At 38.7% G+C, this 27996-nt stretch overlaps 1 protein-coding gene across 1 annotated transcript; it reads right to left on the reverse strand.

Annotated features, from left to right (window-relative positions):
- Positions 1-94: 94 nt before the first annotated feature.
- Positions 95-27991, reverse strand: SECISBP2L (SECIS binding protein 2 like). Its single transcript, XM_058033455.1, has 18 exons — positions 27790-27991; positions 18540-18718; positions 17673-17997; positions 17414-17549; positions 16796-17025; positions 16682-16706; positions 15857-15972; positions 13925-14056; positions 13313-13396; positions 12326-12493; positions 12033-12174; positions 10284-10453; positions 9138-9270; positions 8016-8178; positions 7086-7306; positions 6268-6422; positions 5577-5796; positions 95-4640 (listed from the first exon to the last, which is right to left on the reverse strand). The coding sequence occupies exons 1-18, from the start codon at positions 27805-27807 to the stop codon at positions 3967-3969; spliced, it is 3291 nt and encodes a 1096-aa protein (XP_057889438.1). The 5' UTR covers positions 27808-27991; the 3' UTR covers positions 95-3966.
- Between the last annotated feature and the right edge of the window lie 5 nt (positions 27992-27996).

A 27996-nucleotide genomic window follows, 5' to 3' on the forward strand; every position in this document is an offset into this window, starting at 1 on the left:
ACGGCTCCTCCACCCTGTGGCCGCAGCGTGACACACACCTGTCCCAACTCAGCATCACAGAGTCCTGAACAAACACAGCACTGGAATAAAGCCATAAATTTCTACAATCATTTTTATTAGTTATGGAAGAATCCCCACTAGTATTTACATAGTGCAAAAAAGCTGTTATTACTCCAAAAAGTACGGTAGACAGAACAGTTATCCTTCATACAGCAAAAAAGAAATGGAACAAACCCCTTCATATTGTATTTTATAATGGTTTTTCTACTACTTTAACCTAAATATTACTATAAATTTTAAGACATTGAAGATTAAACAGCTTTCCTTATTAGAATCTATTTAAAAAGTAAATTATATGAACTATTGATGAACATTTAGAACGTGGGCTGTGCCAACTGGGTTTCTACTTTCAGCATTAGCATTCATTGGTGAGGAAGTTTTGGGTCCGACATTCTCATGTTTCCTTGTTTGTGGCAGGGTGAGCTCCCTGTTCCTGGTTTCTATGGCTTGTTTCTGCTGGGTTTTGTTCTGTTAACAAATTGCCATGTCTAATTTTTAAATGGCTGACACTGAAATCATCTGAACAGTTTCATTAGTTGGCACAACTTCACAAGAAATACTAAGTGACAGTTTCAGCAACAGCAGCTTTTCAAACAATAATACTTTTTTACATACATATTTAAAGTAACATTATTAAAATTTAAGCTTGTGTTAAAGAACTGGACAGAACCACATTGTGTAAGCTCCCACCCACCCATAAAGACACCTCTTAGCTTTACCAGAAGAACACCAACAAGTGCATTACTGAACATTTTCTATAATGAATTTTTAAAACACAGGTCAATACTCTCTGTCACTGTTCAGCTCCAATCCTACAACAGCCTGCACACAACTTAAGCAGATAAACAGGCCACCAGTTTAAGCCAGTGGCACTAACACTCCAAAGAACGTGTGAGCAGGATCAGGGCCTTGGCCTTAATCAGACATTGCTACTTGGTCCAACTAAGGACTGAAGTTCTTCAGAATTTTCCCTTTTACAGATTTGTAATCCATGTTTTATTATTGACAGAGATACTTAAGAGTATTTATATAAATAGGTTGTATACATAGCCACCTCTATCAGTTTTAAAGATCCCTACCCCTACCACAGATACATTATTTTTGATTTTACCAGATAAAGTAAGTGGTGAAATCATTTCTATAAACAATGCCTTAAGAAAAGTAGATTTGTTTCCCGAATAATTATTTTCACAACAAAAATATCTATACACCTATAACTACAGAAACATCTTTTCATGGGGACAGTAACAACCTGTATAAACTGCACACTTTTACACTGAAATAGAAATTCAACTACTTTTTAAAAAAATCATGGTATTGTAGAACATTTCTATGCTTTCTTCTTAAATTCTGCTGATAATAGAACCAAAATTACCACAGTGAGATACTCTCCTTAAGTGCTTCAAGTGGCAAGGAACTTCCCTAATTTCCGATGCAAATGGATCACTCCCAAAGCAATTGCAATTTCATTCTTACAGTTATTGCTTATTCCCAGCTTATCAAAAAGGAAGCACTAAACCCAGTTTTCTTTACTCAGTTTCAGTTTGCTCCCCTAAGGGTGATCTGCCACATTTTAAAAAGAAACTAGTTCCTTATTTGCTGGCAAATTGAGAGATAATTATAAGTGCTGTACCACTTTCAAGAACTCTATTAAACTTGTAGCAAAATTGCAGTTAAATAGTGGGCTGAATATTACAAGACTTCTTTGATATAAATGTCAGAAAACTTTAAAATGACAGTCCAAGTTCAGAAAGACATATAAAAAGATGCGCCTCTGATGTTAATACTTCAAGATCAAAAGTGATTTGAATCACTGGCACTGAAAAAGCTCAAGGAGAAACTACAAACACCTTTGTTTTTTGATGTTCTGGCGAAGTTTTGCCCTCAGTGTATGCACTGATCTCACCTGTGCTGAGATGTGCTTACACATCCAAGGGCAAGCTTTGCTTGTCAGCAGTTCAAACACCTGTCATGTCCTAAACCAAAAACTCTTAAAACATACAGACAGTAGAAATCTGCCATGGGGACAGTAAAAGGTTTAACATTCAGGAGGCATCATTCCTTAGTCCTTGTTTTCCTATGAAACGCCTGTTCTACACCTAGGAGGATTACACTAAGGAGCTAAGAACATGACACAGCAGCCAGTTGTCACAGCAGCTCTCTACTGCTTATCTACATAGCAGTTGCTATGCCTAGAGCTATCCAAGCATTATTTACATAATACACAGTTTCTATTATTTTCTCATTAGCATCCAAAAACCCAGGGCTAGATGACTTCTAAACCTGGAGTCTTATTTTCCCAGTGCAACTTAAAACACCAGCATCACTACTGCTATAAACATTGGTCCCATGTTCCTAAGTGTGGACTGAACACCCAACTCAGCTAATTTCAGTTTCCTGTGGTTTTCAGCCTACCCAGAGGCTTTTCATGCATTTTGATACAAGTGATCAAAAAAATTAAGTGAAATTAAAAGAAACATGTTTGCTATGAAAGTGTTATTCAGGTGAGTTACTCTTTGGCTACCCCTGTGGTGAAGCTCCTGCTGCTGGCAGTTTCAGGATATCCCTTGCCAATACCAAAGATGGAAAACAGACTCCTGACATGCAAGGTCTAGAGACACACTCCATCCTCAGTCTGAAACAAATTCATCACCAGTTAATGCATTTCACTTCAGTATTCAGAACAGAACATGGAACAATTCTCTAGCAACAGGTATGTTTCAGAGAGGACATATTTTTATTTCTTTTACCTCTGCACCACTGAAATACTTCCCCAAACTACAGGGCACTTCCTCATGTCCTGGAATAACTACTTTCTTCTCTATCTAGAGGTCAACTCCTAAAGCTGTTACAACTGCAAGAGGAGACAAAGAGGTCACGTTTTCAGCAGCAGTTCTTCAGATCCATCCTGGCCAGGATCACAGCATGCAGGTGAATGCAGAGATAGCCACCACATCATTCACACTTGCTGTTAAAGGATTATTCTTGCTTTTTGCAGTGTTATGAGGAATACAAAATGCAAAACAGCATTCCTGAGGCAAGTGACAGGAGAGAGAGGAAGTCATCAGTTTACTAAAAGCCCTGAATAGGGATTATGGTTAATGAGTCACTTAGTGTGGTTTGGCAGACAGCAACTGCAGAGAGAATGGGGAATTTTTGTTTTCTTTCCTGTTTTGTTTTTTTTTTTAATGCAATATTTCTACCTTGTAAAGAAAACCTGCAAAACATTAATTGCATCCCTCTGGTTTAAAGTTTTTCTGGAATCAAAGTTATTATAGCTTATTGTAACCATTTCAGCTATCAGCAGCTTTTTAATGATGCATTCACCAAGATCAACTAAAAAGCTGCATCTATCTTAGCATAAGAATCACACACAATTTCTCTACTATTTAATTCTCATTAGGATTGCAAATGGCTTTTTCTAGCTTTTCATGAAAGAGAATCAAAATTTTCTTTTTATTTCTAGATAGAATTAGAAAGTCATGGCCAAATACACTGACAGGCCTAGTATAACACCATACCACCAACATGAACTGCTGGTAATTTGTCAGTGTCAATGTAGGTTGCCTGTTTGAAAATAAGCTTGAGAGTCCCAACTTCAAAGAATTTTTCTTAAAACTGGTCAGTTACAAGATGTTTCCTTTTACAAAACATCAAATGAATGCTTACTGACAACTTTTCCACACAGTTTCTAATCTGGGAAATCAATACTGATTAAGAGCTAAGATAGTTTTTAAATCAAAAAAGTAACAGACAGCTACAAAAATATTGTTGTGAATTAAATACAAGTATTAAATGTTTAACAGTGCAAAATGTTGAGATGAAGCATATGGAATAATGGCTGCAACCTTTACAACAGTTAGTTTTACTATAGTTTCTAAAAAGTTCCTGAGTTCCTGCTTATTTTTACGGCATGTAGATGGAATCTGTGTGTTCTTTGTTCAAAGAACTGCAGATGGTGGGTTTATGTTGAGCGTTTGCTGCGTGCTTATCATTTGTCCATTCCTCCCCATCAGTGCCAGGATCAGCCTGCTCTGAGGTCTCCATTTCTTCCTCTTCACTTTGCTCAGCATTGTCTTCCTCAGCACCACTAAGGGTCTTCCCGAGCTGCAGTGTCTCCATAGTTCTCTGGGTCTCTGAAACCCAAGATTCAATTCTGCTATTAAGCTGAACTTCTACAGAAATTGGTTCGTGGGCATAATCCTCATCATCATCATCTTCCTCTTCCTCCTCCTCTTCCAGCATTCCTGGCACAAGGGTACTGGTGGTACTGGTCATGGAGGAATTCAGAAGGTCTCGGCAGCTGCCATCCAGGGATCCTGTTTCTGTACTCTGCTGTGAGGCCCATTCCAGGTTGTCATCTGGTTTCACCTCATCTTTGTCACCTGGGGTGGATTTCCCGTGATTTGTTGCTGAGGTAGTGCCAGTTGTAGCCAGAGGTGGTTGTTTATTAAGAGTGGTTTTTTCCATTTGGCCATTGCCAGCTTTTTCTGGTACTGCAGCCTTGCACACAGATTCTCTCTCATTTTCAGAGGTCTCTAGCCCATCAGATGTCTCCACCATATTTCTCCAGTTTGTTTCTACAAATTTTGAAAGAAGTTGAAGTAGGAAACATTAATTCCTTGTACATAAAAATATTTCTCCTGAGCATGCAACAACAGCCTCAATAGCAAAATGAGCCAATATTAATATTATTCTATGCTTTCTAGAAAAATTTCTACTAGAAAAAAAGAGGAAGAAGGGAAAAGGAGAGACAACAGAAAGAGCTGTTAATAACTTTGGGTTTTTAGAGTACCCTAAAACAGACATTACAAAGTTGAAAGTTTGTAAACACCAAATGTAGTACTAGGAATAGTCAAAGAGGTTACTCTCAAGTGTAAATTAAAAGAAGAAAATTGCCACCATCTTAAGTTATTATTTAAGGATTACTTATAAAACATCTAACTCCTGAAATGAAGCTAAGATACCACAAAAAAGAATTCACTAAAAAGACAACATCCTCTTTAATTCACTCTCAGAATCAAAAAAGAAGGCTTTGGACTTCTAACAAGTAGTCTCCCTTTTATATTCTTTTTCATCTGGGCTTAAGCAACTGGATAAATGAACTCCCCTTTGCTCACAGCAGAATCACTCACTATCATCTCAAGTTTAAAAATGTAAGCTACATTAAACATGTCCTATCTTCAGAGATTTCACATTTTATTTCCTGCTGCCCTCAATCATATGATCAATTCTGTGCCATCAGTTTTAAAACAGTTCAATAAAACTGGAGAAGCCACCTACACTGATGTTAGATACCTATAACACTTCTGAGGATAGAAATTGCTTCCTATATTTTTTCAGGGAAAGAATTACTTATGAAATTTACTGAAATCTAGCTGATCTCTTCTTATCCCTGGACATTGTAGAATACTGTAAATTAGGAAGAAGGATTGCATCTTTACCTACATTTCACAACAAACATCATTTGGAAAACCCCAGCTTCTATTTCCAAAGGCAAGCTTTAAGGTACTTACCATATTCTTTCTCATTGACCTCAGAGATGGGTTCAGAAATAACACTGCAGAAGGAGATAGCACTTGCTGCAGAAGGGTTACGAGAATGGCCCATGTGATGTGGGGCCTTCTTGACGTTCTTCAAGGCTTCTTCTGCCTGTTCCTGCTCCATTGCAGCCACCATGTCCCTGTAGGCTTTCCTGGCCTCTTCAGTCAGGGATACCAGCTTATTAAACAGATCCTAAGCACAAAGGCAGTTTTATCAGCAGTTGTTCTTACTAACAGTTTTCACTTTACTTTACACCTTTCAGTCCAAGGTATACCACATATGAACCTCAAGATTAGCACCAAATACCTCAACTTGAACTAAAAATTAGTTCCTCTCTGTATTAAATAATAAAAACATCACTCCAGGTTTATGTAACTTTGAGGAGATGGCCATACTTTAGAATACTCGTTTTCTAACATTCTTAAGCCTTCCAGAGAATTTCATATTACAGTTTAAGTCTGTTTAAAATCTACTATGAGATTTGACCAAAGTGTTTTAGCACAGTCTCTCAGTACCATAAAACTGAATTTCAAAGGAAAGACACCATAATATAGATGAGCTCAGGGTTACTATCAAAAGTCTAATATGTGTGCACCAATGCCAAAGCAATTCTTTACTAGATAATTGTTGACTCCAGCCACTTGTGTGATTGGAATGACTCACCTCAGCACCTGAGTAGTTGAAGATGCCCACAACACTAACAGGAACCAGCTTGTTCACACAGCGGCCAAGGGCCTTGCGGCCCAGAGCAAACACAAATGGAATTTCTTGTTCCCGTGCCATGGCTATTACATTATAGAGAGCTTCATCTAGTCCACCTTGAAGAAAGCAATTTTAAATAGATATCTAGTCATTTGAAGTCATCATACGGCACAATACAACTCTCTAATCCACTTTAACTGCAATTAGCCAGTTGAACTTCAATACAGACATCAGCAGCTCCTATGTCCCAGAGGACAACACACAATACATTTCAAGGGTAGTGAGTGAGCACACATGAAGGTGATATTCTGTATTCTCTATTAGTCCTGCACACAAACCAGAGTTTCATAGGTCATTTCTTAAGAGAGCTTTGCTATTCTCCTATCTCAGGAAGCCTCTGTTTATACTTCTGTTACTGGCAAAATGCTTTGGTTGGCTAACAAACAATTCACATTCTTCTTAAGGAACCTTCCTAAAAAGCACCCAGAGTCCAGGACTCTCTGCAAGGTGTACTGACCACAGAATGAAGTAACACACAGAATAAATTTCAATTCCACAATATCTATTCTTCTTTAAGTTTTTCATCCTCATGAACAAGTTTCTTCCAGAACAGAACAGAACAGAAAGGAATAAATGTGGAATGGCAATTACCCAGTTGGAGTCTGGAATGTTACATTATGCATAATAACAAATGCTCCTAATCTTGCTAATTAACACACTTAATCAGCACAAGAAAACTGAAAAGAGCCAAGTGCACCACTTGTCTTTATCATTTATACCTTTTGACTGAATTTTTTCACAGTTGGGGGATATGATGACACACTTGATCTTGTTTAGTTTCATGTGCTTTGTAACCTCGCGTAACCCCATGACGAGTCTCCTCCTGGCTTTGGCTCTCGTGGGATCCTTCTGGTAAATCCGCTCCTGGAAGCTGACAAGCTCTTGCAATAGCAGAGTCACACACTCATCTATTTCTTTACTTAGAACTTGGTTACAGTATCTGTCAATTCAAAACAACATTGACGAGTGTCAGCATCGCTACTTCACAAATGCTAGCATAACCAATGTTTCACCCAGCCTTTTTGCAAATGAAAATAATTTTACTTCCTCAGAACAGTTATTTAGCTTTTACGAAAGTCACTAAAAGGATTTAGAAATCAGACTGCAAACTGTAAGTTAAAAACACATCCATAAAACATTTGTGTTCGTAGTAACATCCCTTACTTCAAGAAGCCAATCAAAAATAACATTGCAGTATATTTGTTTGTACTTTTAACAAGTGCCACAAGCAATTTTCCCCTACTTAATTTAGTACATTACATAGATACATTAATAAAAAAGCCCTAACTCATAAAGAGGTACTATTACAGTATTTTAAGCATTCCTAAGTATTCCTTCCTTTCCCATTCAAAGCATACAGAGCCTTCTCTGCAAAAATATTTTTGCAGAGAAGACTCCCACCTTGCTTATTTCCTGTGGCAACGAAGGAAAGTCTCAAGTGAGTGTTTATTCATGTATACACACATTTGTGTGCAAACACAAGCAATCCATTTAGGGGGAAAAAATGAAATACTTGCAGAACCTTCTATTTCTGAAAGGGAAGCTTATGTTCATTAAGCTCTTAGGTCTACTAAATCTACCCACACTTGAAACACAAGGGTGACTGAAGTGCAAGCCTTGAATTTATATAAAAAAAGCAAAACTCTTACTCTCTGAATCTCTTGCTGTGAATTTTGGTTATTGCAGAAGATGCCATTGGACTGCCTATTCCAGAACTAGCAGGTGAACCCTGTGACACTGGGGTCATGCAGTATGGAGAATTCTGACTTGCTGGAGAAAGTGAAGTATCACTAGGCATACTCAGACCAGTTTCTGAAAGGCAATTTTTAAACATTACAAAATACAAATACATTTTTAATGTGAAAGAAACAGAACCACACTTCTGTTGTAAGTAAGGGAGTGTTATCGCTCCCTTACTTTGTCCAAAGTCCATTTTGGAAACACTAAGCATTATTCTTCCCTCCCCTTCTGGAGGGGTAGGGGAAAAACTGAACATACATCCACCACTCAGCATGGACTGGATAAATAAGCAGTATCTGAATATTCATTAAAAAATATCTTGAGCTTACTTTAGGAACTTGATAAAACAGAAGAAAAAACCTGTTTAAATGTTATTACTTCTCCCAATAATTCCTTACTATTTATATATATAAAATACTCTAACTTATTCCTAAAACATCTAGGATTTTCCCACTCTAGTCAGACAGGTCCATTCAGACAAAAAAGTTATGAAGCAGCACATGCAGAATCCTGATAGACACCTCCTTCCCCCACTCCCACTGCCCCAAACACATTGAAGACATTGAACATTCACTGAAGCTTCTCAGTTGCTCAGGCCTGCTGCTGCAAACTGACAATTCAGAAATTGCAGCTGATTGACATGTTCAACAAACTGGAAAAATCTATTTACAGTTTGCAACTTCTATATCTGGAAAACTTTCAGTATGTTCATCATCAAAAAGTACTGTTATCAACATAGCATGGTTGACAAGAGCCACATTTTGCTTGCTTATCAAAACTACTATCAACTCTGACATGTGGTGGGAACAGCCACTTGAGATGATAATTAAAATGCTGTATGGAGATCATGTACTGAGAACCCACAGTGTATTGAGCCTTCCACAACTGAAGGACAGCTAAGAAGAGAAACATATTTTATGTTTCTCTTCTTATGCCAATTGTGGGGCATAAGAAAAGAAACATAAAATATGAGAATAAGCAGATTAGTATAGCTGAGGGGGAGTGATGGGCATCTAGAGACAGAGACCAACCTTCCTGAGAGGCCAGCTCCTGAGACTGGTCAGCAGCCAGGTTTAAATGAGCCTCTTTCTGTTCATCAGAACCCAGAAGGCTGTGGTCAGCTGACAAACGGCCTTTCTTCTCTTCTCTCTCTTTCAAAATAATCTAGAAACAAACCAACAGCTGTCAGCATCTGAAAGTCAGATATACCTGTAAATAAAAACACCCCTTTCACTGAACATAACAATGTTAAGCAAGTTGTTTTGAACCCTCCTACTCATGCCAGGTTAGAAACCCTGGAAATCATTTCAAGTTTCCTCTTGGATTACAAAGACTATTTCACTGCAGCATTTTACAGATGGTATACTCAGTACTCACACACTTCTACATAAATAGTACTTCCAGTAGTTTAAGTACTTTTACAGCTTCCTTTCTGATACATAACATTCACTCATTAACAATTCCTCATCCCCATGCCTGTTAAAGAATACCTTATGCAGGCATACCAATTACTACCATTTTTAATAGCAAAAACATAAAAGCCTTGACAACAAAGAGTTTAGAAAACTTTTCTGAACAGGTGAATTCCTCTACCTCAGACCACAGGCCAGTCAGAAAAAGGCCAGCATTTTTAGGGGTCACTTTTTTATATTTTACCTTCTGATCTCCATATACATACTCTATTCCTTCTGCACATATCTAGCTTATGACTGTATGACTATAGATATATACAGGCAATTAATATTATTTCTAAGCTTACTCAAAAATTGTGGGTTTGCTTCAAATTCTTTACCCATCTCTATAAAAAGGAGTAAGAAAAACTAAGGTTGCCATACTAAATTACACTACAGACTAGGAATCAGCCACATGAAAAAACTATGGAAGCTTTTCCATGTGTCCTGGTGCCTGTAGTTAAAAAAAAAAAACAAACCTTGCAATCTGTATTGAGATACATTTTTATTAAATTCAACTGATTATGTGGATATCAAAGTTATGTTCTATGTCTAGACCCAAAGGAGAGAGCATCAATTTAACAGAACTGGAGGCAGAAGCTCATAATTCCCTTGCTCAATGCTCATGGCAAGTAGTCTTCAACTAAGAAAACAACAGAGGTTTTTTAACATTATTTTTGAAGTATGAGTGTGGCTCAAAACACTCCAAGGCTGGCACATTTTTACCTTTTTAAGTGCTGTAGGGCGTTTCAGTTTTGCAATCTCTCTCTCTTTTCCTCTCTTCACTTTTGGGGCAGTCGAATCCAAAGGATTAAGGCAACCCATAGAGGGCTGTCCCTTTGTGAAGGACTTTCTGCTGGCAGATTCTTTGGTATGAAAGGGAGCAGCACTGCCAACTAAATACAAGATAGATATTAGTTTCACCAAAAGCCATGTCAGCTTTATTTCAACACTGTTTTCAGAATTTCCACTGATGAATTCTCTAAGTAGATTTTCCTTCCTTGGAAAAAAAGCAGTTCATAATGACAGGAAAATTACATCATCAGATATTGTTGCTTCCAGATGGTTTTAAGCTTTCTTCAACTTAGCCTCATGTTTTAGGAAACTGTGGATTCCAGGAATTATTTTAATAAATGGTAAGGGGTCTCTCTCAAATGACCACACGTAGCTTTATTAGTTAGATGATTATGGTAAGATAAATTGCAAATATTTATCCAAACGTTGATTTTCAGTTGTTAAAGACTTGAATAGTTGAGAGGACAAAACAGATGAGAGAGAGCAGCATGTAGTTAAGTGGATCTTTTGCCAGAAAGAATAAAACAAGTGCTGTCTCCAATGGAAATGCCAACAGTTCTTTGCTGAGCTTTGTTTGATATAACCTTGCCAACTTGAATTAATGTTTGAACGCTGCTGAAACTCAAAGCAGGTAAAGGAACCAACACACCAGAAAGAAAAGGGTAACTATGTGCATAATGATGGACTCCAGGCTACATACAAGAGCTTAGGAATCAGACTGGCAGGGTTATAAGTGATTACAAAAATGTCAAGTCTGCAGCTAGTATTAAAAAAGCTAATTTAATGTTGTGTTGATACAGACATAGGAAAAAAGCATAATTAAGCCATTGTATACATTCAGGATGGAACTATAACTTAATCTGTGTATGTCTGATCTTATTTTTAAAAGAATAGTAGAACTACATGAAGGTACAGAAAAAGAAATATAGATTCTCAGAAAAGATACTTCCAGAATTAAATAACTAAATAGACTAGGACTCCTCAGAGACTGGACAGACATCTAGGGATCAGAAGAGGAAAGAAGGGAATGACTGCTCAGGCTTTGTAATACAAAGGCTGTGACAGCTAATAAAATTTTGATCTACAGCACAAAAAAACCCAATACTGACCTCCATCCCAAAAAAACACAGCAGAAAGAAAAGTTTCTCCACACAGGATGTAGTAAGGTTACAATTCATTGCCATTGGACATTATGCATGATAAAAGCATAAGGTAAAAACAAAGGACAGCTTAAGAAACAAATTTGATTTGAGTAAGCCTTGGGTCAGGAGACCTTGAACTATAAACAGCAGAAATGGGAAGAATATCCTAGTGACATATCCCTTCACATCACTGTCAAAGGTATGCCCTCCTTCAAAGAGTATTTTATAACATCTGCAGTAGAGATGTTCCTTTCACATATTCATTTCAGCACTGAATTACTCTCAGGACACAGCTGAGTTTTGAATAGCAGATCTTCTTAAAAGCCTCAGCTCTAGATGGATTTTCACCACTGTGTACAGCAGCTCAGAGGATGATAGCTCAGGTAACTTATTGAGAAATGTATTAAAAATCATCTTCCCAGGTTTTTATCATGCTTATATTCAACAGGTAAAACTTGACAGAAAGAAAAACATTTAAGATGCTCAGATCAATCACATTCATGCTGGCACAAAATGCTGTCAGGCACATGAGAAATACCTGTGTATGAGAGAGGCCTGGTGTTGGTGATCTGCCGAGCTTTCATTGCTTGCTGCTGCTTTTCAAGAGCTGCTAACATGTCACCCAAATCCAGCTGAACAGGGGTCTTGCTCTTCTTCCCAGCTGCTTTTGATAAAGCCTCCTACAACAGGAACATCACATACAATAAATACAAAGAAATGGTGCCTGCAACATTCTTTACAAAGGATTACTGCTATTAGAGATTAAGAGGAGCAACAGATAACTAATCCTCCTCTTGACCAAGTGCTGGGGGTGGGCAGGGTGCTACACACTTGAAGTTTTTTCTGTTCCATGCTTATCTCTGAATACTCTTGAGCTGTTGCAAGTGCTGCAGCCAAGGCCTTCTTCTTCTGACTTTTTGCACGCTTTGGTACAGAGGTTGTAATGGGAATTGGAGTTTGGACTATATTGATTGGAGAATTCTCTGGTAAGTCATCCAACTAGAATTTTAAACAAAATGCAAAAAAGCCACAGTTAAAAGACCTTTCTCTACAGACCACCAAATATAGGGCATTTCAGAAATCAAATCACCCAAGGTTTTGATTACCAGTATGACATGCTAATTAATTACAGCTAGATGACACAAGTTAATAAGCAAGTTAATAAAACTTCTTTATATTTCATTTTCGTATGGGAAAGCTATTCCATTCAGCTCCAATGATGGCTTCAGAAGGTTTTCCAATCTGATTACTAAATAAACAATTTCCCCCTCCCCAAGATTTCACATAGGATTTGACTTTCCTGGAAAGCAGCCAGATTAAGCAGTCTATAGGCACAGTTCTGCAACAAAATATTTAAGTAGATCACATACTAAAAAAAAAAAGTACCTTTCCAACAACTGCTTCCACAGCCTTAAAGCAGATGCAGTTTGAAATTTAAAAATCTACAAACTGTAATTATTTTGAAAAACTGACACCATTACTAAATATCTGCATATTGAACAATTTTAAGAGATGTCTGCATGAAAGCATCATGATGCAGCCTGGGACAGTCTGTGACACTGAGTGTCTGCTACATGTATCTTACAATCTCATTAAAAGAGAAAAATCCTGGAGTTGTGTTGTTGGGTTTTTTTAAGATGGGTTCCCTTCACCACTTATTTTAACTGGCACTTCCTTAGCATCCAAGGCTGGTAACACAGACACCCCAAGATCATCCCAATTACTGCAACGTAAGTCTTGTAGCAGAGATTCCTAAAAAATTACACAAACTGAATAGTCTCAAAACACAACGCTTTGCAAAAGAAAATAAATACTTACAACTTTGGGTGAAATCTTCTGTTGGATGCTACTACTTTTGCTGCTGCCATTGTCACTATTCAGCTCTGGAAACTCATCTTCATCCTAAACAATACAGAAGTTAAAAATAAAAAGGATGGAACCAAAGTCACCTGAGAAGCATCAACTGAAACTGCTTAAAGTAGGAAAACAAATTAAATCCCTAAATCCCACATAAACTAGAATGGATTATGTAACACTAATAGAAAATAATGCAAAATTAAGAAAGCATTTCTGTATCCAAATAGTAATTCTAATGAAAAATTTTCTTTTTTACACCAAAATAATAAATCCTACTACAATTAGAGAGGATAAGCCAGCAAACACACCAATTTCTATTCACAAGTGAACAGAAAAAGTTAATTGAAGGCTGCTTATTTAATTTGTCAACCACAGTGTTCTGTATTACTGCACTTTCCACAACACCCAAATCCAAGTCTCTTTGTGTACACAATGCAAGGATCATCTAATAAATCCGTGACCTTGACTGTACACCTCTTGGAGCCAGATGTTTTGTAACTTCCCATCGAGAACATCACTTATTCCACACACAACTGGCACTGCTATGTGGAAAGGGTTTTCCTACACCAGTACCTCAAAATACAGAGGTTCAGGGCTCTGCTCTGCCCTGCTCCCCTGGCTCGTAGCTAAAGGTTTTTCGTGTCGTTTCTGCAAACTCTGCATTCTTTCTGAAGATGTGCTGTGGTCTCTGCATCTGAAACCAGACTGAAAAACACAAATGTGATTGGCATCTTGTAATTTCAATATTTCATGCTATGTACGTGCATGCACATAAAGCTGTCCCATCCATGCTAATCAGCAACTAGGTACAGTTTCTAGAGGATAAACTGTGCTTTGGTGTTGGGGATTTTCTTTTGTGGGGCTTTCTGGTGAGGTTTTTTGGTTGTCTTTTTCTTTAAAGCCTGCAGAAAATTCTATAGACAGTACCACATTATTCATGCCCCTCAAGACAGTTAATCTTCAGATCTGTAACTTAAATAAAAAGGTTTCTTTTGGTCAAATATGAAGAAACTCAGGAGCTGCTGGTGACTAACAGCCATGAACCCTGAGGAACTCTTTGTAACCGTGACCACTCCAAAGAACTTCCTCCCACTACATAATTATTCTGCATGCAGTTACTGCCTTTTCAACACATTTTTTATGACAATGCCTATGCACACAATTCTCTAAAGGCCAGAGACAGCAGCATAGTGGTATAACCATTCTTCTGTTTATTATGTGACAGGTTGGGGGGAACCTATGTGCAAGTGGTTGGCAAAAACCAGTGGATGACTTGAATTTCACATTTATACTTACCTGTTTCTCCAGAAAATTTCCTACAGACCTCATACCAATTTAGTTTCAACATAAAATAGTTTCTAGGACAATTCTGCCTTGAGGTACAGTGAATTTGGCTGAGGCAGCCTCATTTAAAACGTTTTGTGCCAGCTTTGTTTTTAAATATCTAAAAGAGCTGCCAGATTTAGAGCCTAAACTGTGACTGGATGAAAGAAAGTCTGGTTCTTCCTGCTCTCCCAATGCCACAAACTAACAATAGTGGCTTCCAAAGCCTCTGATTTGACAGCAGGTTATAAAAAGATTCAGAACTGCTACACTGCCAGATACAAGCATCCACAAACTTCTTTCTATAATAAACCCACAGTTACCAAACAGGAGGATTCAAGACAATTTAAGAATTCCATCTAAAAACCTAAACAGGCCAAGCTGGATCACATATGTTTGCACAAACAGGCATGTTTATACAAAGCTCCCACTTGGAGCTCAGATTTCTTGTCTGCAATAACAGAATTCAAGCAAAAACCTATGTTCAAACACAGGCAAATGTTTCAGTTTTCTTTGTACCCCTCTGGATCACCAGCCCCAATAAAAACTCTCAAAATTAGGAAGACAACCTTCTCCATTCTCCTCACACACTAATAGCAGAAATCCTGTCCCAACTGAAGGTAGTCTCAAAGAAAGATATTCAAGCTTCAGAATAAAATAATGTTAAGCCATTAAGAAATAATAAAAAATATTTTAAAAATGGTATGCTAATGTAAACTTTAAAAAGTTTTGAAGACAACAGGAGTTAGAACATGGGATTCTAGTTCACCAACACATCAGAATCTTTCTTTAGAAAGTTTGAGAATTTTTTTTTTCTGAGGTGTGAATGGGTCAAAAACTGAACTAACTTTTCCACATCCACACTATCGTCATTTCACAGGTTGCTTTATATATCCAATGTTCTTCCTAGGCAGATACAGATAAAGCACAGGCTATAGGCAGAGAACTGTCAAGGACATTAAATTTTATAGATCTATATATATGATATAGAGCTAACTTACAAAACATACCAGTTAGAAATGTGCAAATGGACAAATGCGCAACTAGACTTTAAGGTTAACTTCTACACTGTTTTCATTACATAGTTTCAGAATGTTAATTTTATAATTCCCTCCAAATTCCTTATTTCTCCATATTTTAAAAAGCCCCAAATACTTCAGCTGAGAACCACTGGCAGCATACCTGTGGATTATTTCTTTGCTCAGCTTGTCTTCCACCTCTAGAAAAGGTTGGAGTTTTTTCAATCCAAGGTTTTTTTTGAGTTGCTTGGGAATTTACATTAGTCCAACCTATACCAGCTGAAAGAGAAGTGCCATCGATGAAAAACTGAATTAGTATCCAGAACATATCATGATTCATATGCCACCAGAGCCAGGAACACAGTCCTGATACAAATAAAGTTCTTGGGGAAAGTCTAATTCTCCTGTGACAACACTGACTTCCGCAGCTATTCTCAGATGCTGGCAGTTACCTTTGTGGAACATTCAAGCTGCCAAGAATTGATCACCACAAAGCAGTGAGAAAGGAAATCTCAGGTTCATATCCCTATCTATTTCTGTTCAGTCATAAATAGCAGTCCCTGGTATCACCTACTATTTCCAGGCTAATCAAACTATTTGTTCATGGTATATGTAAAGCCTTAAAAGGTATCAGTGCTTCTGAAATAGAGAAGAAACTCCCTGGCTCGGTTACTACCCAGGTATGAGGAAAAACTAAACAGGAGCACAGCTTTGTCTGAATGCTTCCACTGGAGTTTCTAGCTTTTTTTAAAACCCATTAAAGAAAGGCAGCTGTTAATAAATTATTAGTGAGAGCTATATACTTGTTCATTCAGCAAGAAACACGTGTCTTAGTGGAGGTGGTTGGATATCACAGTAAAGATGCATCCTCAGAAGTATCTGATCAGTTAGAGCAGCATGCTGAAGTAGATAAAGAGGTATGGAAAGCAAAAATACGAATGCAACCCAGCCAAATTTTAAAAAGCTCACCAGTCAAGGCAATGCTTACTTGTATTTATTGATGGTTCTGCAACCTGAAAAGGAAAAAATAACGATTTTTTAGTAATTTTCATTAGTCTGTAGGCTACAAATATAGTTAAGTTACTCAGTTATGTTTACATACATTCATTGCACATGAATCTGTGTTTCTTGAAGCCATAGCTGCAGCCTGGTTATTGCCATGCTTGGGACTGCAGTAGCCACTGTCACTGTCAATGTCTGCCTCACTTGCTCCCTGCTCACTGGAGGACTCTGCAGCAGGGTGAGAGGTTCTCCTGCGTCTGCCTTTTGACTTCCAAAGCATCGTGGAGGCACTCTCAGAAAGTGACTTATTGGCTATATCTGAAGGAAAGTCTTCAAGAAACAATAAAATAAAAATAATTGTGTAGGAATTCATAAGAGACATCAAAAAGCTACACATCATAAAAACAAATAAAAAGTCAGTCTTTGCATTAAACCAGCACTGAATTTAAATTACATCTAGGTCCCACTGTTATTGATAACAAACTCCTTCAAGAGTTGGCAAAGTCTCAGCAGGAGTACCATGTCACTGCAACATTATAAGGTGACATACTGAGAAGGTATCTGCAACCATCAGCACCTTTTCTTCATTATCCTTTTGAGCTGCACAGACTTCTCTTAAAAGCTGCAACTGAATCAGGTCCACCCTCTTTTAGAAAAGATGACAACTGACACGTAATTCTAGTTATTTCATACACCCAGAACTTAAAAATAAAATTACCTGTTTGCTGTGATGCATCAACCAACAAAACAATCTTTGATCTGTTCTCAGGACCTGATGAACTGGTCTCCTTCTGAGTGGCAACATTTTTCACTGGAGGACGTTTACTTTTTATGTGCATCTGTAGCTGCTGCTGCTGCTTTCAAACATTGCCACAAACACAAAAAAAAAAGCTGATTAAAAATGAGATATGTGCTTCCTCTGCAAAGACATTTTCTTTTTATACACTTCTACTTCTCCTATTCAAAAGCAGACTTACTTTTTGAATGACTGGTCCCCTGTTAGTGCTTCTGCTCCGCTGAGTGGACAATGGAAAAACCTGGCCTGAGGGGCTGGGACGCTCAGTGCACTCTGCAGTAACTGTACCCACAGCACTTGCTGCTTGAAAGGGTGCAGGATAGGGCGTAGGGAAAGGATGATAGAAACCCATGACCTGAGCACAGGGTGCTGGCATCAGCTGGTAGTAAGTATATTCTGTAGAAACAGGTGGCTGTGCAGATATTATAGGATAAGCAAGGTATGGTCCTGCAGGATTTGGGCTGGGTTGTTGCCATCTGATGTCATTGTTATATAATGGAAACTGCCTATTAAAAAAAAAAGACAAAAAGAAAAAGAAAATTCAGGCCTTAATCATCCCTTCAAAAATAACAGCTCATTATAATAAGTTTCTAAACTCAACATATTCTTCACTAATTATGTGAAGAAAACTGGATACAGTTACACATAATACTGAATCAGCTACATAGTACCATGCCATGTTTCACCATGGCAGGACCCAAGCTGGACACACAAAGCTTTGCTTCATTCAGAGAATCAGACAAAAAAAACATCCTGACTGCCCTAGATGATCCAAGAGCACAGCAGGTAACTTTGGGAGGGATTTTTACCAGACCTTCATAGCCAACAAAAAGAAAAGGCAACAAAGAATATGATAAGAGAAAAGCAAAGGGAAGAATATAGGTAAAAGACTGAAGGCAGAGAAACTGCCTCCTCATACATGAAGGGTTAAATGTGGTGAACAAAAACCTTAATAGACAGCCCACAATCACTGACTCCTCTCAAGCCTGCAAGTTCAAACCCATTTAAAACCAGATCATCTTCCAGGAAGATCACAACCACTTATTACCTGTTGGATTGATTTTCCTGTACAAATGGATAGCAAGTGATCAGGTAGCTAGGGATTGGAGTTGGTTCCATGCCATTGATTCCTCCACTGTCGTTAGGAAGCGCCATTGGGATCATTAGTGTTTCTGGACCCTTCTTCTGAGGAATAAATGGTTCTACTTCAGCTGATAGCTTGACATTCTTAAGAGAAAAGAAACAATGTCTTCATTAATTACAATCATAAATTGCTTGGGAAAATTTAGATTCATAAAGTTGCACGCAAAGAACCATGAACAGCAGGCAAATGGATGACAAGGCTACAGGATTTCTGCAGTAAACCAGGAGAGGTGGAAAACAGTTGGCAAGAGCTTATTGCATCCTTCCAATCAATGCAGGGTGTAATGCAGATCACTAACATTTAGCATTTGTGCTAACCTTTACAATGCAATGCAAGCACTAATTAATTTAAAAAGGACTGAAGCCCAGATCTTGCAGAGGACAGATGAGTCGGAGCACAGAACGAGACCAAATTAGCACTGTATGTGGAGCACAGTTGTGTAGGCTTTCAGAAGTGAAACCAACATATGGAAGATGTAGTAATGCCTGGCCTGCTCTACAAAACTGACCATGTTTCTAGGCAATTATAAAAAAGACTTTTCAGCACTAAACCATAGTTTAACTGCTAAGAGATGATGCACCACAGAAGAACCCTCCCCACACACTCTAGCTGCACAACTCGGATGCATTTTACAGTGTTAAGATTATGATTAAAGGTTTTAAACTGTGCTTTCAAAGAAAAGGACCTCCCTCAATCCTGAAGGTATCCTTAGTTTAAGATGGTTTTGCTCACATTTTTGGTTTTGTACAACATAGCTTCTTACACTCAAACAATGAAAAATGTTGTAGTCAATAAGATAACTGCAGAACCAAAGACTCCTTACACTCTATATTCCACTATAACTTACATTCAGATGAAAATAATCTCTTTTTTGTACAAATATTTCCGTCTAATTATATATGTCTCAGATTACTACCTCATGGAGTACCAAATACTAAGAAGATTTATTCTAAAGCAGACAAGAACTCCAAACATTTTTCCTTCCACATGCCTATAAAATAATCTCAAAGGTAACACATAACCTGTATGAGTACATGCTCTCATAGTAGAAAGATGAAATCCTAAATGTTTGCTGAGGACAGTCTTCTATCCTTGGTACTGCCTCCAGAACACCAAGTGAGCTGAAACAGTTAAATGGGAGCTCTAGAAGTATCATAGCAAGTAGTCCCACACCTACTACACACTTGTCACTCCATGCCTTTGCTCTGTGTCACATCCACAATCCATCCTGAGACAGCCTTCCCACCCAATATCTGAATCTCCAACTCCCCAAAACTTCTACTTAAATAAGATCCCATATTGGTTAGCACGGGAGTGAAAGAGGTAGGAAGGGCAAGTTCAAAAGTTTTTTAAAAAATACAGTTGTCCTGATGAAAAAAATCTTTTAAACTGACCAGATACACTGTTCTTGGCAGGAAAGCTTATTTTAATGACTGTTCTGAAAATGCTTATGGCTATAGTATGGACATGTATATATAAATATAGATGGAATAGAACATATGAAAGGATGTCCCATCCCTAGAAGTGTTAAGGCCAGCTTGGATGGGGCTTTGAGCAACCTGGTGTAGTGGAAGGTGTCCCTGTCCATGGTAGGGGTTTGAAACCAAACAATGTTTAAGGTCTGTTCCAATGTAGGGCAGTTTGATTCTATAAGCACAGATACAGGAGTATCACTCCTGCTGTACAACAAGATCTGCATTACAGCAGAACAATTACCTTCATATCAATTAAATGCATTTCTTTATCATTAGTAGAGGGTGAACATTCCTTTCTTCTACAGTAACTCTTCTATTTCCTGCAGTTCCACTCAGAGGAAAAGCTGTGGGGCAGCTGCAGCAGCAGCACCGAACTTGTGCAACACAAATCAAACCCAGCTCTACCCAGAGCTTCCTCTCTGGCCTCGGGCACATCCCTCAGCTGCCTCATGACTCGCCTACCCCTCTGCAGAGCTCCAAGGAATTCTCCTCAACACAACAGATAAACTTCTCATAATTTTTTTTTTAAAGTGTTTATGTACAGTGAACACATAGTAAGTACCAGAAATGCCAACACTGAAATCCCTCCCTGAAAGTTAAGAAGGTTTTTTCCATGCTATTTCAAGACTGTGAGGCAAAAATATTTGCTTAAGAATAAATTCACTTAAGGGCTGGCCTACAACACTAAATCAGAGATATTCTGAATTGGAAGAGACCCACAAGGGTCATTGAGCCCAGCTCTGTAATGAATGGCCCATATGGGGGGGGGACTGAATCCACAACCCCAGCATCATTAGCACAGCTCTAATCAATGAGCAACCAAAACGTTAAAGGAACACACCAAGGGGGCTTCATCCCAGAACACACAGGAGTAAAACTGGCATGAGTGTTTTATAAACGTGGCATTCCTAAGGAGACACTGAAAACTGCCAAACAACTACTCCTAACCTGCTGGTCACTATCCTACCACAACATGCCAAGTGAACTTTAGCCAAGATACTAAAAATAAATTAGTACTGGCTCAGAAAAGAGTCAAAACATTCTATTTGTCATTCATACTGGGACCAGATTTCCTGTTTTAAGGATCTCTCCTATGTGGCTGTCTGCTCTTTCCCTTATTTGGGAGATTAAAGTGAAAACACAAAAATCATTCTTTATTGACAAATCTCTTGCAGAATGGTCTCATGACAGTGATTTATGTGATATTGTGCCATATCATCACTCATTATTAGGATTGTGAGAGAACAGTCTTTCACATCAGATATTAGAAACAGAGCTGCAGCTGATCCAAGCAGGAAGGGAGTGATTCCCACCTGCGAGGCTGCCATAGCAAAATATTTCTTGTCAATTCTCAAAGATAATCCCTACTCACTTTTACATCCAAAGTGGATTCAATAAAATTTGACTTATTTAAATCTGTCCAGCAAAAAAAAGGTATGTTGGAGTTTCTTGATTTTTTGTTTATTTTAAATGTATTAAAAACCTCCAGAAGACTCAACACTTATAATGTAATTTCATGATTTTAGGAAAATAATGCACATTTTTCTGCTTGATTTTATCAGGTTCAAACAATTCAGAGATGCCCAGACTAGAAAGACAACTCTAATTCTTCCTTTCCTGTTGTCAGTCCCTTATACAGGTTATGATTACTACTGCTATGACAGAGCAATTACCTGATATATTTAATTATCATTTTCTGTACAGCTCAAAACAAGCTTAGCTTACCTGTAATGATAAAATAAAGATACAGCAGATCTTGTAATCATAAACACATCTGGGTGCATTAGAAAGTTAAATTCTTTTTTTGCTTACAGAACTTGGGGAGTGTCTGTTACTTAAAGGAATCAGAAGTGTGTTCCACACACCTCTCACATGCATTACACCTCAAACACTTCTCTTGCGCAGTTCAGTCTGCACCTACAGGTTTGGTTGGTTTATGGCCGTTGGGGTTTTTTTAATCCTTTCAAGAAACTTGTTTTGGCAAAGGATTTAGGGCAAACTTCTGCTTTCAGATTTTGCATTTTGTTCTGTAATGCACACACACATATATATGGCAATTCATCAAAACAGCAATTGAAAACTTAGAAGCCTCAGTACAGGTGTTTCAAAATCATTCTGCAAGCATAATACATCCAATTCCCACATCATTTATACATTTCATTAGGCAACAGGGCCCCATTTTCACTTTGGGGTAGAAAACAGAAAGGCAGCTCAAGTGTATTACCAACTAAACTAAATTAACTTCAACAAATTGCTTCCTTAGAGCATTTTACCAGTCTTTCAAAAATACTTCAAGAGTTCTGTGTTTCACAGGCTGTGTGTTCAGATGAGGGCAGTAAATTTACCGACCTTGAAGCAAAAAGGGGAAACAAATGTAGTAAGTCAGATCAGACTGCTAACCAAACCAAAACATCAACAGAATCAGCTCTGCACTGTGATTCTCCAGACATGTCAGCACATTTCACAGATGGCCAGTGGTTTCACTGGACAAGGGAGGGAAACAAAAAAGCAACACTAAGTAATTTGTCCAAAGCTATCTTAGCAGATCTTTTCAGGACCACAGATTTCTCAGCTAGGAGGAAATGTTGGTGAGGACAGACAGCAAAGTACCTCCTCTTTTTGATAAATGGCCTTCTTCCTTCATAGTGTAAGGAGCAAAATTGAAACAATAAAAAAAAGCCATCAATCAATTTAGTCTCAAGTAAAGGTGCTGCTAATTTCTCATTGCACTGGACAAACAGAAGGTATCTCCTACTGAAACTTGTAATTTCTTCTAACAGGAAAGGCTCCTTTGGTGAGCTACAGAAACAACAATGCCAAAGAAGCAGTTTGGTGGTGGGTTTGGTTTTTTAAATACTGACATGCTTAAGACTCAGGGGAAAATGCAACCAATAACAAATGAAGTAAACTCCAGAACACAAGACAAGCTCCTTTTTGTTTCAGAAGCAAACAAGAAAATGCATAAAATAAAGTGCATGCAAATATATGTGAACACAATTCCTCAGAGATTTCACCCACACAGTACAAGTGGAGTGCCAAGTGCACATGAACAGCACAAACAGGATCATGCCACTGGTTCCTAACCACAGACAAGAAAGATCTGTCAAACACAAAAAGATTTGGGAGAAGGCTGCTCACTTTCCCTAGTCCTTACAACAGAGCACTATGCTTTAATTGCTCTCACAGTACTGAGATTTATTCTAGTCTGCATCCTCTGAAACAAATTAGTGCCTTGCCACTGCCATCAGCAAATGCAAGGTGGTTTGATCACACCATCTAAAAGCAAACACTGAAAACACTGCAAGACCAAACTTATTTTTGACTGCAACTTTTTCATGTTTGTTCAACCTTTCACATCACAAAACCAAACAAAGCTTTATTGAAATCAACCTTTGATAACCAAACTCAATTCTAAGTATAAATTTAAGTCATGCTGAAACATCAGATTTTCAATCAGCTGCCTATTAATGGAAACACACCCCTTCAAAAGAAACCAAGATTGAGACAGAAGCCTCTTTTGTAGATACCCCTAGTTTCAATTTACAAAACGTTTTGCAGCAGCTCATTACATATTTCAGTCCAACAATTACAAGTCTTTCAAGACAGCACTATACTGAAGAGCTCCTTTGTTTCCTATATAAAAGCTACTGTAGTCATCAACAGCTGCAAAGACAGAAGATGACACAAGCAGGAACAGACTGGTAAACTTTGTCCTATAGTTATAGCACTGTACATTTAATCTTAGAAAAGTTTTTGTTCATTGTAGCCTAATATCATTCAGCATTTTCCATTAAATAGGATCTCTGTCATCCTGCTCTCAGAGGAGAATGCTTAGATATCAATCTCACCATTTACAGGGTGAGAAAATAGACACAGATGCCACATCTCAGAGGGCTATAATAAAATCAGCTGGTTTACTGTCTCAAAGTCTGGAAACAAGAAGTCTCATCCCAAAGTAAAATAAAAACAGAGCTCAAACTTTTGGGAATTTTTTTTAAGAAAAACAATCCTGTTTCTGAATTCTGGATTTCATCATTTAAATGCCATGTTAGTAGTAAGGCAAGTCACAGTTCATCTATTTTAAGATAAACTTTGCAAATATGGAAGTCATTGTTTCTATAATTAGTTGCTTCTAAGTGGCAGATACCTCGGGAATGGTAAATATGCAGTCCAACTGGAAACACCAGCAGCAGGCCATTTAACGAAGCACAAAATTTAATCTTCCCTATTTACATTTAACATAGTCATTTCAACAGAGCACTTAAAGCAAATATACTATGAAGTGACTCTTTCCCTTTTCCCTCAGCTCATAAAAAGGGAATTGTGCATAACTCTCTTCCCTTTCACAGGATTAAGTATCATGTTCAGAACATATCAAAGCTAAATATTTAACATTTTTACCTATATATAGGAAACAAGCAAGTGGCACAACATGACAAGCTAGCATGTTTAAACTCAAAGCCAGACTATTCTAAGAAAAAAGGGGGGGGAAACTAAAATTTAATACTCACACAAAGCTTGTCCAAAGGCACAAAAAAGCTACCAAAAGGATCCTCCTCACTTACATACTTTACAGCATTTAATAGTACAAACTTCTAAAGCTCATACTATCCAAATGAAGTAGCAATATTTGAGTGCTTTGTAGATAGTGTACTAAAAGGATTAATCCAACCCATTGGTGCAAATCAGTCTCCTGATCTCCACAAACTAGTCATTGGCAAATAATTTTGTACTCCAACAGTTAAGATATTCACAGAATCACATCAGTAACACTTAAATTCAAAGAATATATTCTAAAATAAGACAAGACAAAACTCACAAAATCCAAAACTGTTTGGCACTTTCAAGATTTAAAAGAAAGCAACCTACAGGAAACCAGACATTTTCCAGTTTTCCTCAGCTGAAAAATCTGCCATGGGTAAGAAACACTGAAGGAAACTGGACAGGATAAAAGAGCACAAAACCTGATCTAGATCTATTTCTATGACAATCATATTATCAAGCCACCTGTTGAGTGGTCATGAATAGCAGAGGTAAGCAGAACAGGCTGTCTTTAAGCAATACTAAAACAAAACACAGGTCACTGATTTTGCAACTTCACCTGATTTCTCAACTGTACTAAAGGAACCAACTGTCTTAATCACAGAGCAAGACAAAAGTATAAGACTGAGAAAAATCAAAGCACAGCAGTACCTTTGAAAGGGGAAGTTGTTTCTCTTTAGTTTTCTGCCATATTCTGCTTAAACAGAAAGCATTCATCTGCTGAGTTTTCTCTCTTGTAGGAGAATAACCTACACTTAACTGCTGAAATGCATACACTTTTTAATGGGAAAAATTTTTTCTGGTGTAGACAGAAGTAAACTTACACACCCACTACAAAAATTACAACTACTCTTATCATAAAATAATTGTGTTTAAGCAGCTTTACTCAATTTTCATTTATGTCAGCTGCCAAAATATCACTGAGCATATTAAAACAAGTAATATTAAAAATTAGGTAACAGAAACCTTAAAGGCAATTCAAAAGCAACATCTTTTTTATCAATTAGGTGTCCAAATGATCTTGCAACCAGAAATCTCATACTGATTCACTAAGCCAATACCACAAAACTCTGTTTACCCATCAAAAGCATTTGTGATCTTCCCTTACTCTTGAAATACCATGCTAACACAGCACAATAGTTCTAGCTGCTCATACTCCAATTCCACAGCATTACTCCTATAAGCACATACTGTGCCTGAGAGAGCATTCTGAGGGAAGGGAAGGAGAGAATCAGTACTGCTGACACACATTTGGAGGCTTTAATGCTCATTTATCAGATGTCATACAGTACAGGCACAGAAAGGAGCCCAAATAAAGAAAAAATGAAATGGCTCCCGAAACTGATGCAACCTGCCCAAACACTTACACTGGTAACAAATGATTACATTCAATTCTTACAGCACAAAAGGGTCAAACCCAAAGCATCTAGGAGTCTCCTAATCAAGATTACTGTACAATGAGCAGACAAAAGCAACAAGATTGTTGAATAATTTTAGAAATTAATCAGGTATTCATTATTTGTCTGCCTAGAAGCCTTACTAGGGGATAAGGAACCAACAGGACCTGATATGCTGCAAACATAATAAACAAGATGATTCCTGCTTCAGAGCTTAACTACACCTTCAAGTTAAAAAACTGCACTTAGTTAAGACAATCACTCCAAGTCAGCACTTTATACTGTAAATAACATAACAACTCTCTGTTTTCATGAACTATTTGACAGATGAAAAGAGAGTGGTTTGATAAGGACACGTGTGTGAACCTCCAGTACTGACGAGCTCAAACAACAAGGAATAAATATTTCACAAGTGTACTGCAGTACTAATTGCAGATGAAACAAAGGGGAAAAAAACCCACCACACCAAATCCAAGATTTTAAAACAAAAAGTACTACAGATTCGACTAATGTAAATTTTACAGAATAAGATCAAGTTTTCTATGTGAGAGCAAATAAAAAGCATTAAAAAAATTAAAATGGTCACCACACCAAAAAGCCCAGGAAGAAAGCCACAGTGGGAGCCACACTGTAATAACACACACTGTTCACAAACTTCCTCAGATATATGTACAGAATGAAAAGCAGTGTCTCTTTACAGAGTACATTATTAGTCATTATCTACTTTGCTACAGGAACCTGTGTTATTTTATTCCTTAACCATACTATTAGAACCCCTGGAAACACCAAAGCTGAAAACTAGGAAACAAAGAGCTGTAAATCACCAATTTTCAACACATTCGGCTGAAACAGAAGCTTAGAAGTAATATCGGGCTCTAGCAGATGACATCATTCATTTCAGATACATCTTTTAGAACTACCTCCTGATGATGAAATGTTTTATTGCACATATGTAACAAATTATACAAATTCTTAAGTCCCTGCTTCTGTTTCTTCATACCCACACTAATAAAAGCTCATAAAAACAATGCAAACTGATTACCTCACAAAGCCAAGTTTAATACGGAAGAAAAAAATACAGCGACCTGTAGAATTAGTGAGCTACACCCACTCAGCGATGAGACCATCAGCTGTGTCCTATCACTGAAAACTTCAACCCAACCGTGACATTTGCGGCAATCAACAAGAGTGACACCTCGATTGTGCTGCTAAGTTCTCAAAGAAACCTGTTCCTTTCTCCAGAAACCAAGTCTCTGCTACCGACCAGCCAGGCTTAGCCTAAATGTCACTAACTGCGATACTTCCCTAAGCTTGAAACAAAGCCTGAAGGAACAGGGGGGCGAAAAACAGACCCGAGTTTTGAATTCCCTTGGAATTCCCAGGGCAGCCGCTCGCGGGTTCCCGGCTCCCCCGGACAGCCGGGCCGGGCGCGGCCTGACGCCTCCCGCGCAGGGAGGGGACGGCGGCAGCGGGCACACACCGAGCTCCGGCTTGCAGCCCCCGTCGGCACCTCCCGAGGGCCGCTCTCGGCCGGCGCGGGGCGGCGGCTCCTCAGGGCCGGTCCCGGTGCCCTCACGCGCGGTCCCGGCGCCCCCCGCCCCGCAGGCCGCGAGCCGCGCCCCGCCCTGCCGTGCGCTGCCCGCCGCTCGGCCGCTGCCGGGGCCGACACGGCCGGGCCCGCTCCGCTCCCCGCCCTCACCGCCGCCCCTCCCGCCGCGGCCGCTCGCGGTCCCTTCGTACCTTGTCCGCTTTGTCCATGGCTCCAGCTGCGCCGGGCGGCGGCTCTAATGAGGGCGGCGGAGGGCCCGGGCCGCCTCCCCCATGGCGCTGCTTCCCCCGCCGCGCTCCGCACACGCCCGGAGCGGCGCCGGCCCCGCTCGCGGTTATCACGGGAACCGGGACCGGCTACGCCACGGCCGGGGCGGGACGGGCGGCGGGGAGGGACCA

Source organism: Melospiza georgiana, chromosome 13 (genome assembly GCF_028018845.1).
Source record: "Melospiza georgiana isolate bMelGeo1 chromosome 13, bMelGeo1.pri, whole genome shotgun sequence".
Classification (NCBI taxonomy): Eukaryota; Metazoa; Chordata; class Aves; order Passeriformes; family Passerellidae; genus Melospiza; species Melospiza georgiana.

Excerpts from the sequence above, each read along its gene's own strand:
- SECISBP2L (XM_058033455.1), bottom strand. Across the intron at positions 12,175-12,325 it reads TGGAACAGAAAAAACTTCAA|GAGGCTTTATCAAAAGCAGC; the intron begins GTGTGTAGCACC and ends TTCCTGTTGTAG. Across the intron at positions 9,271-10,283 it reads GCCCTACAGCACTTAAAAAG|ATTATTTTGAAAGAGAGAGA; the intron begins GTAAAAATGTGC and ends GTTTGTTTCTAG.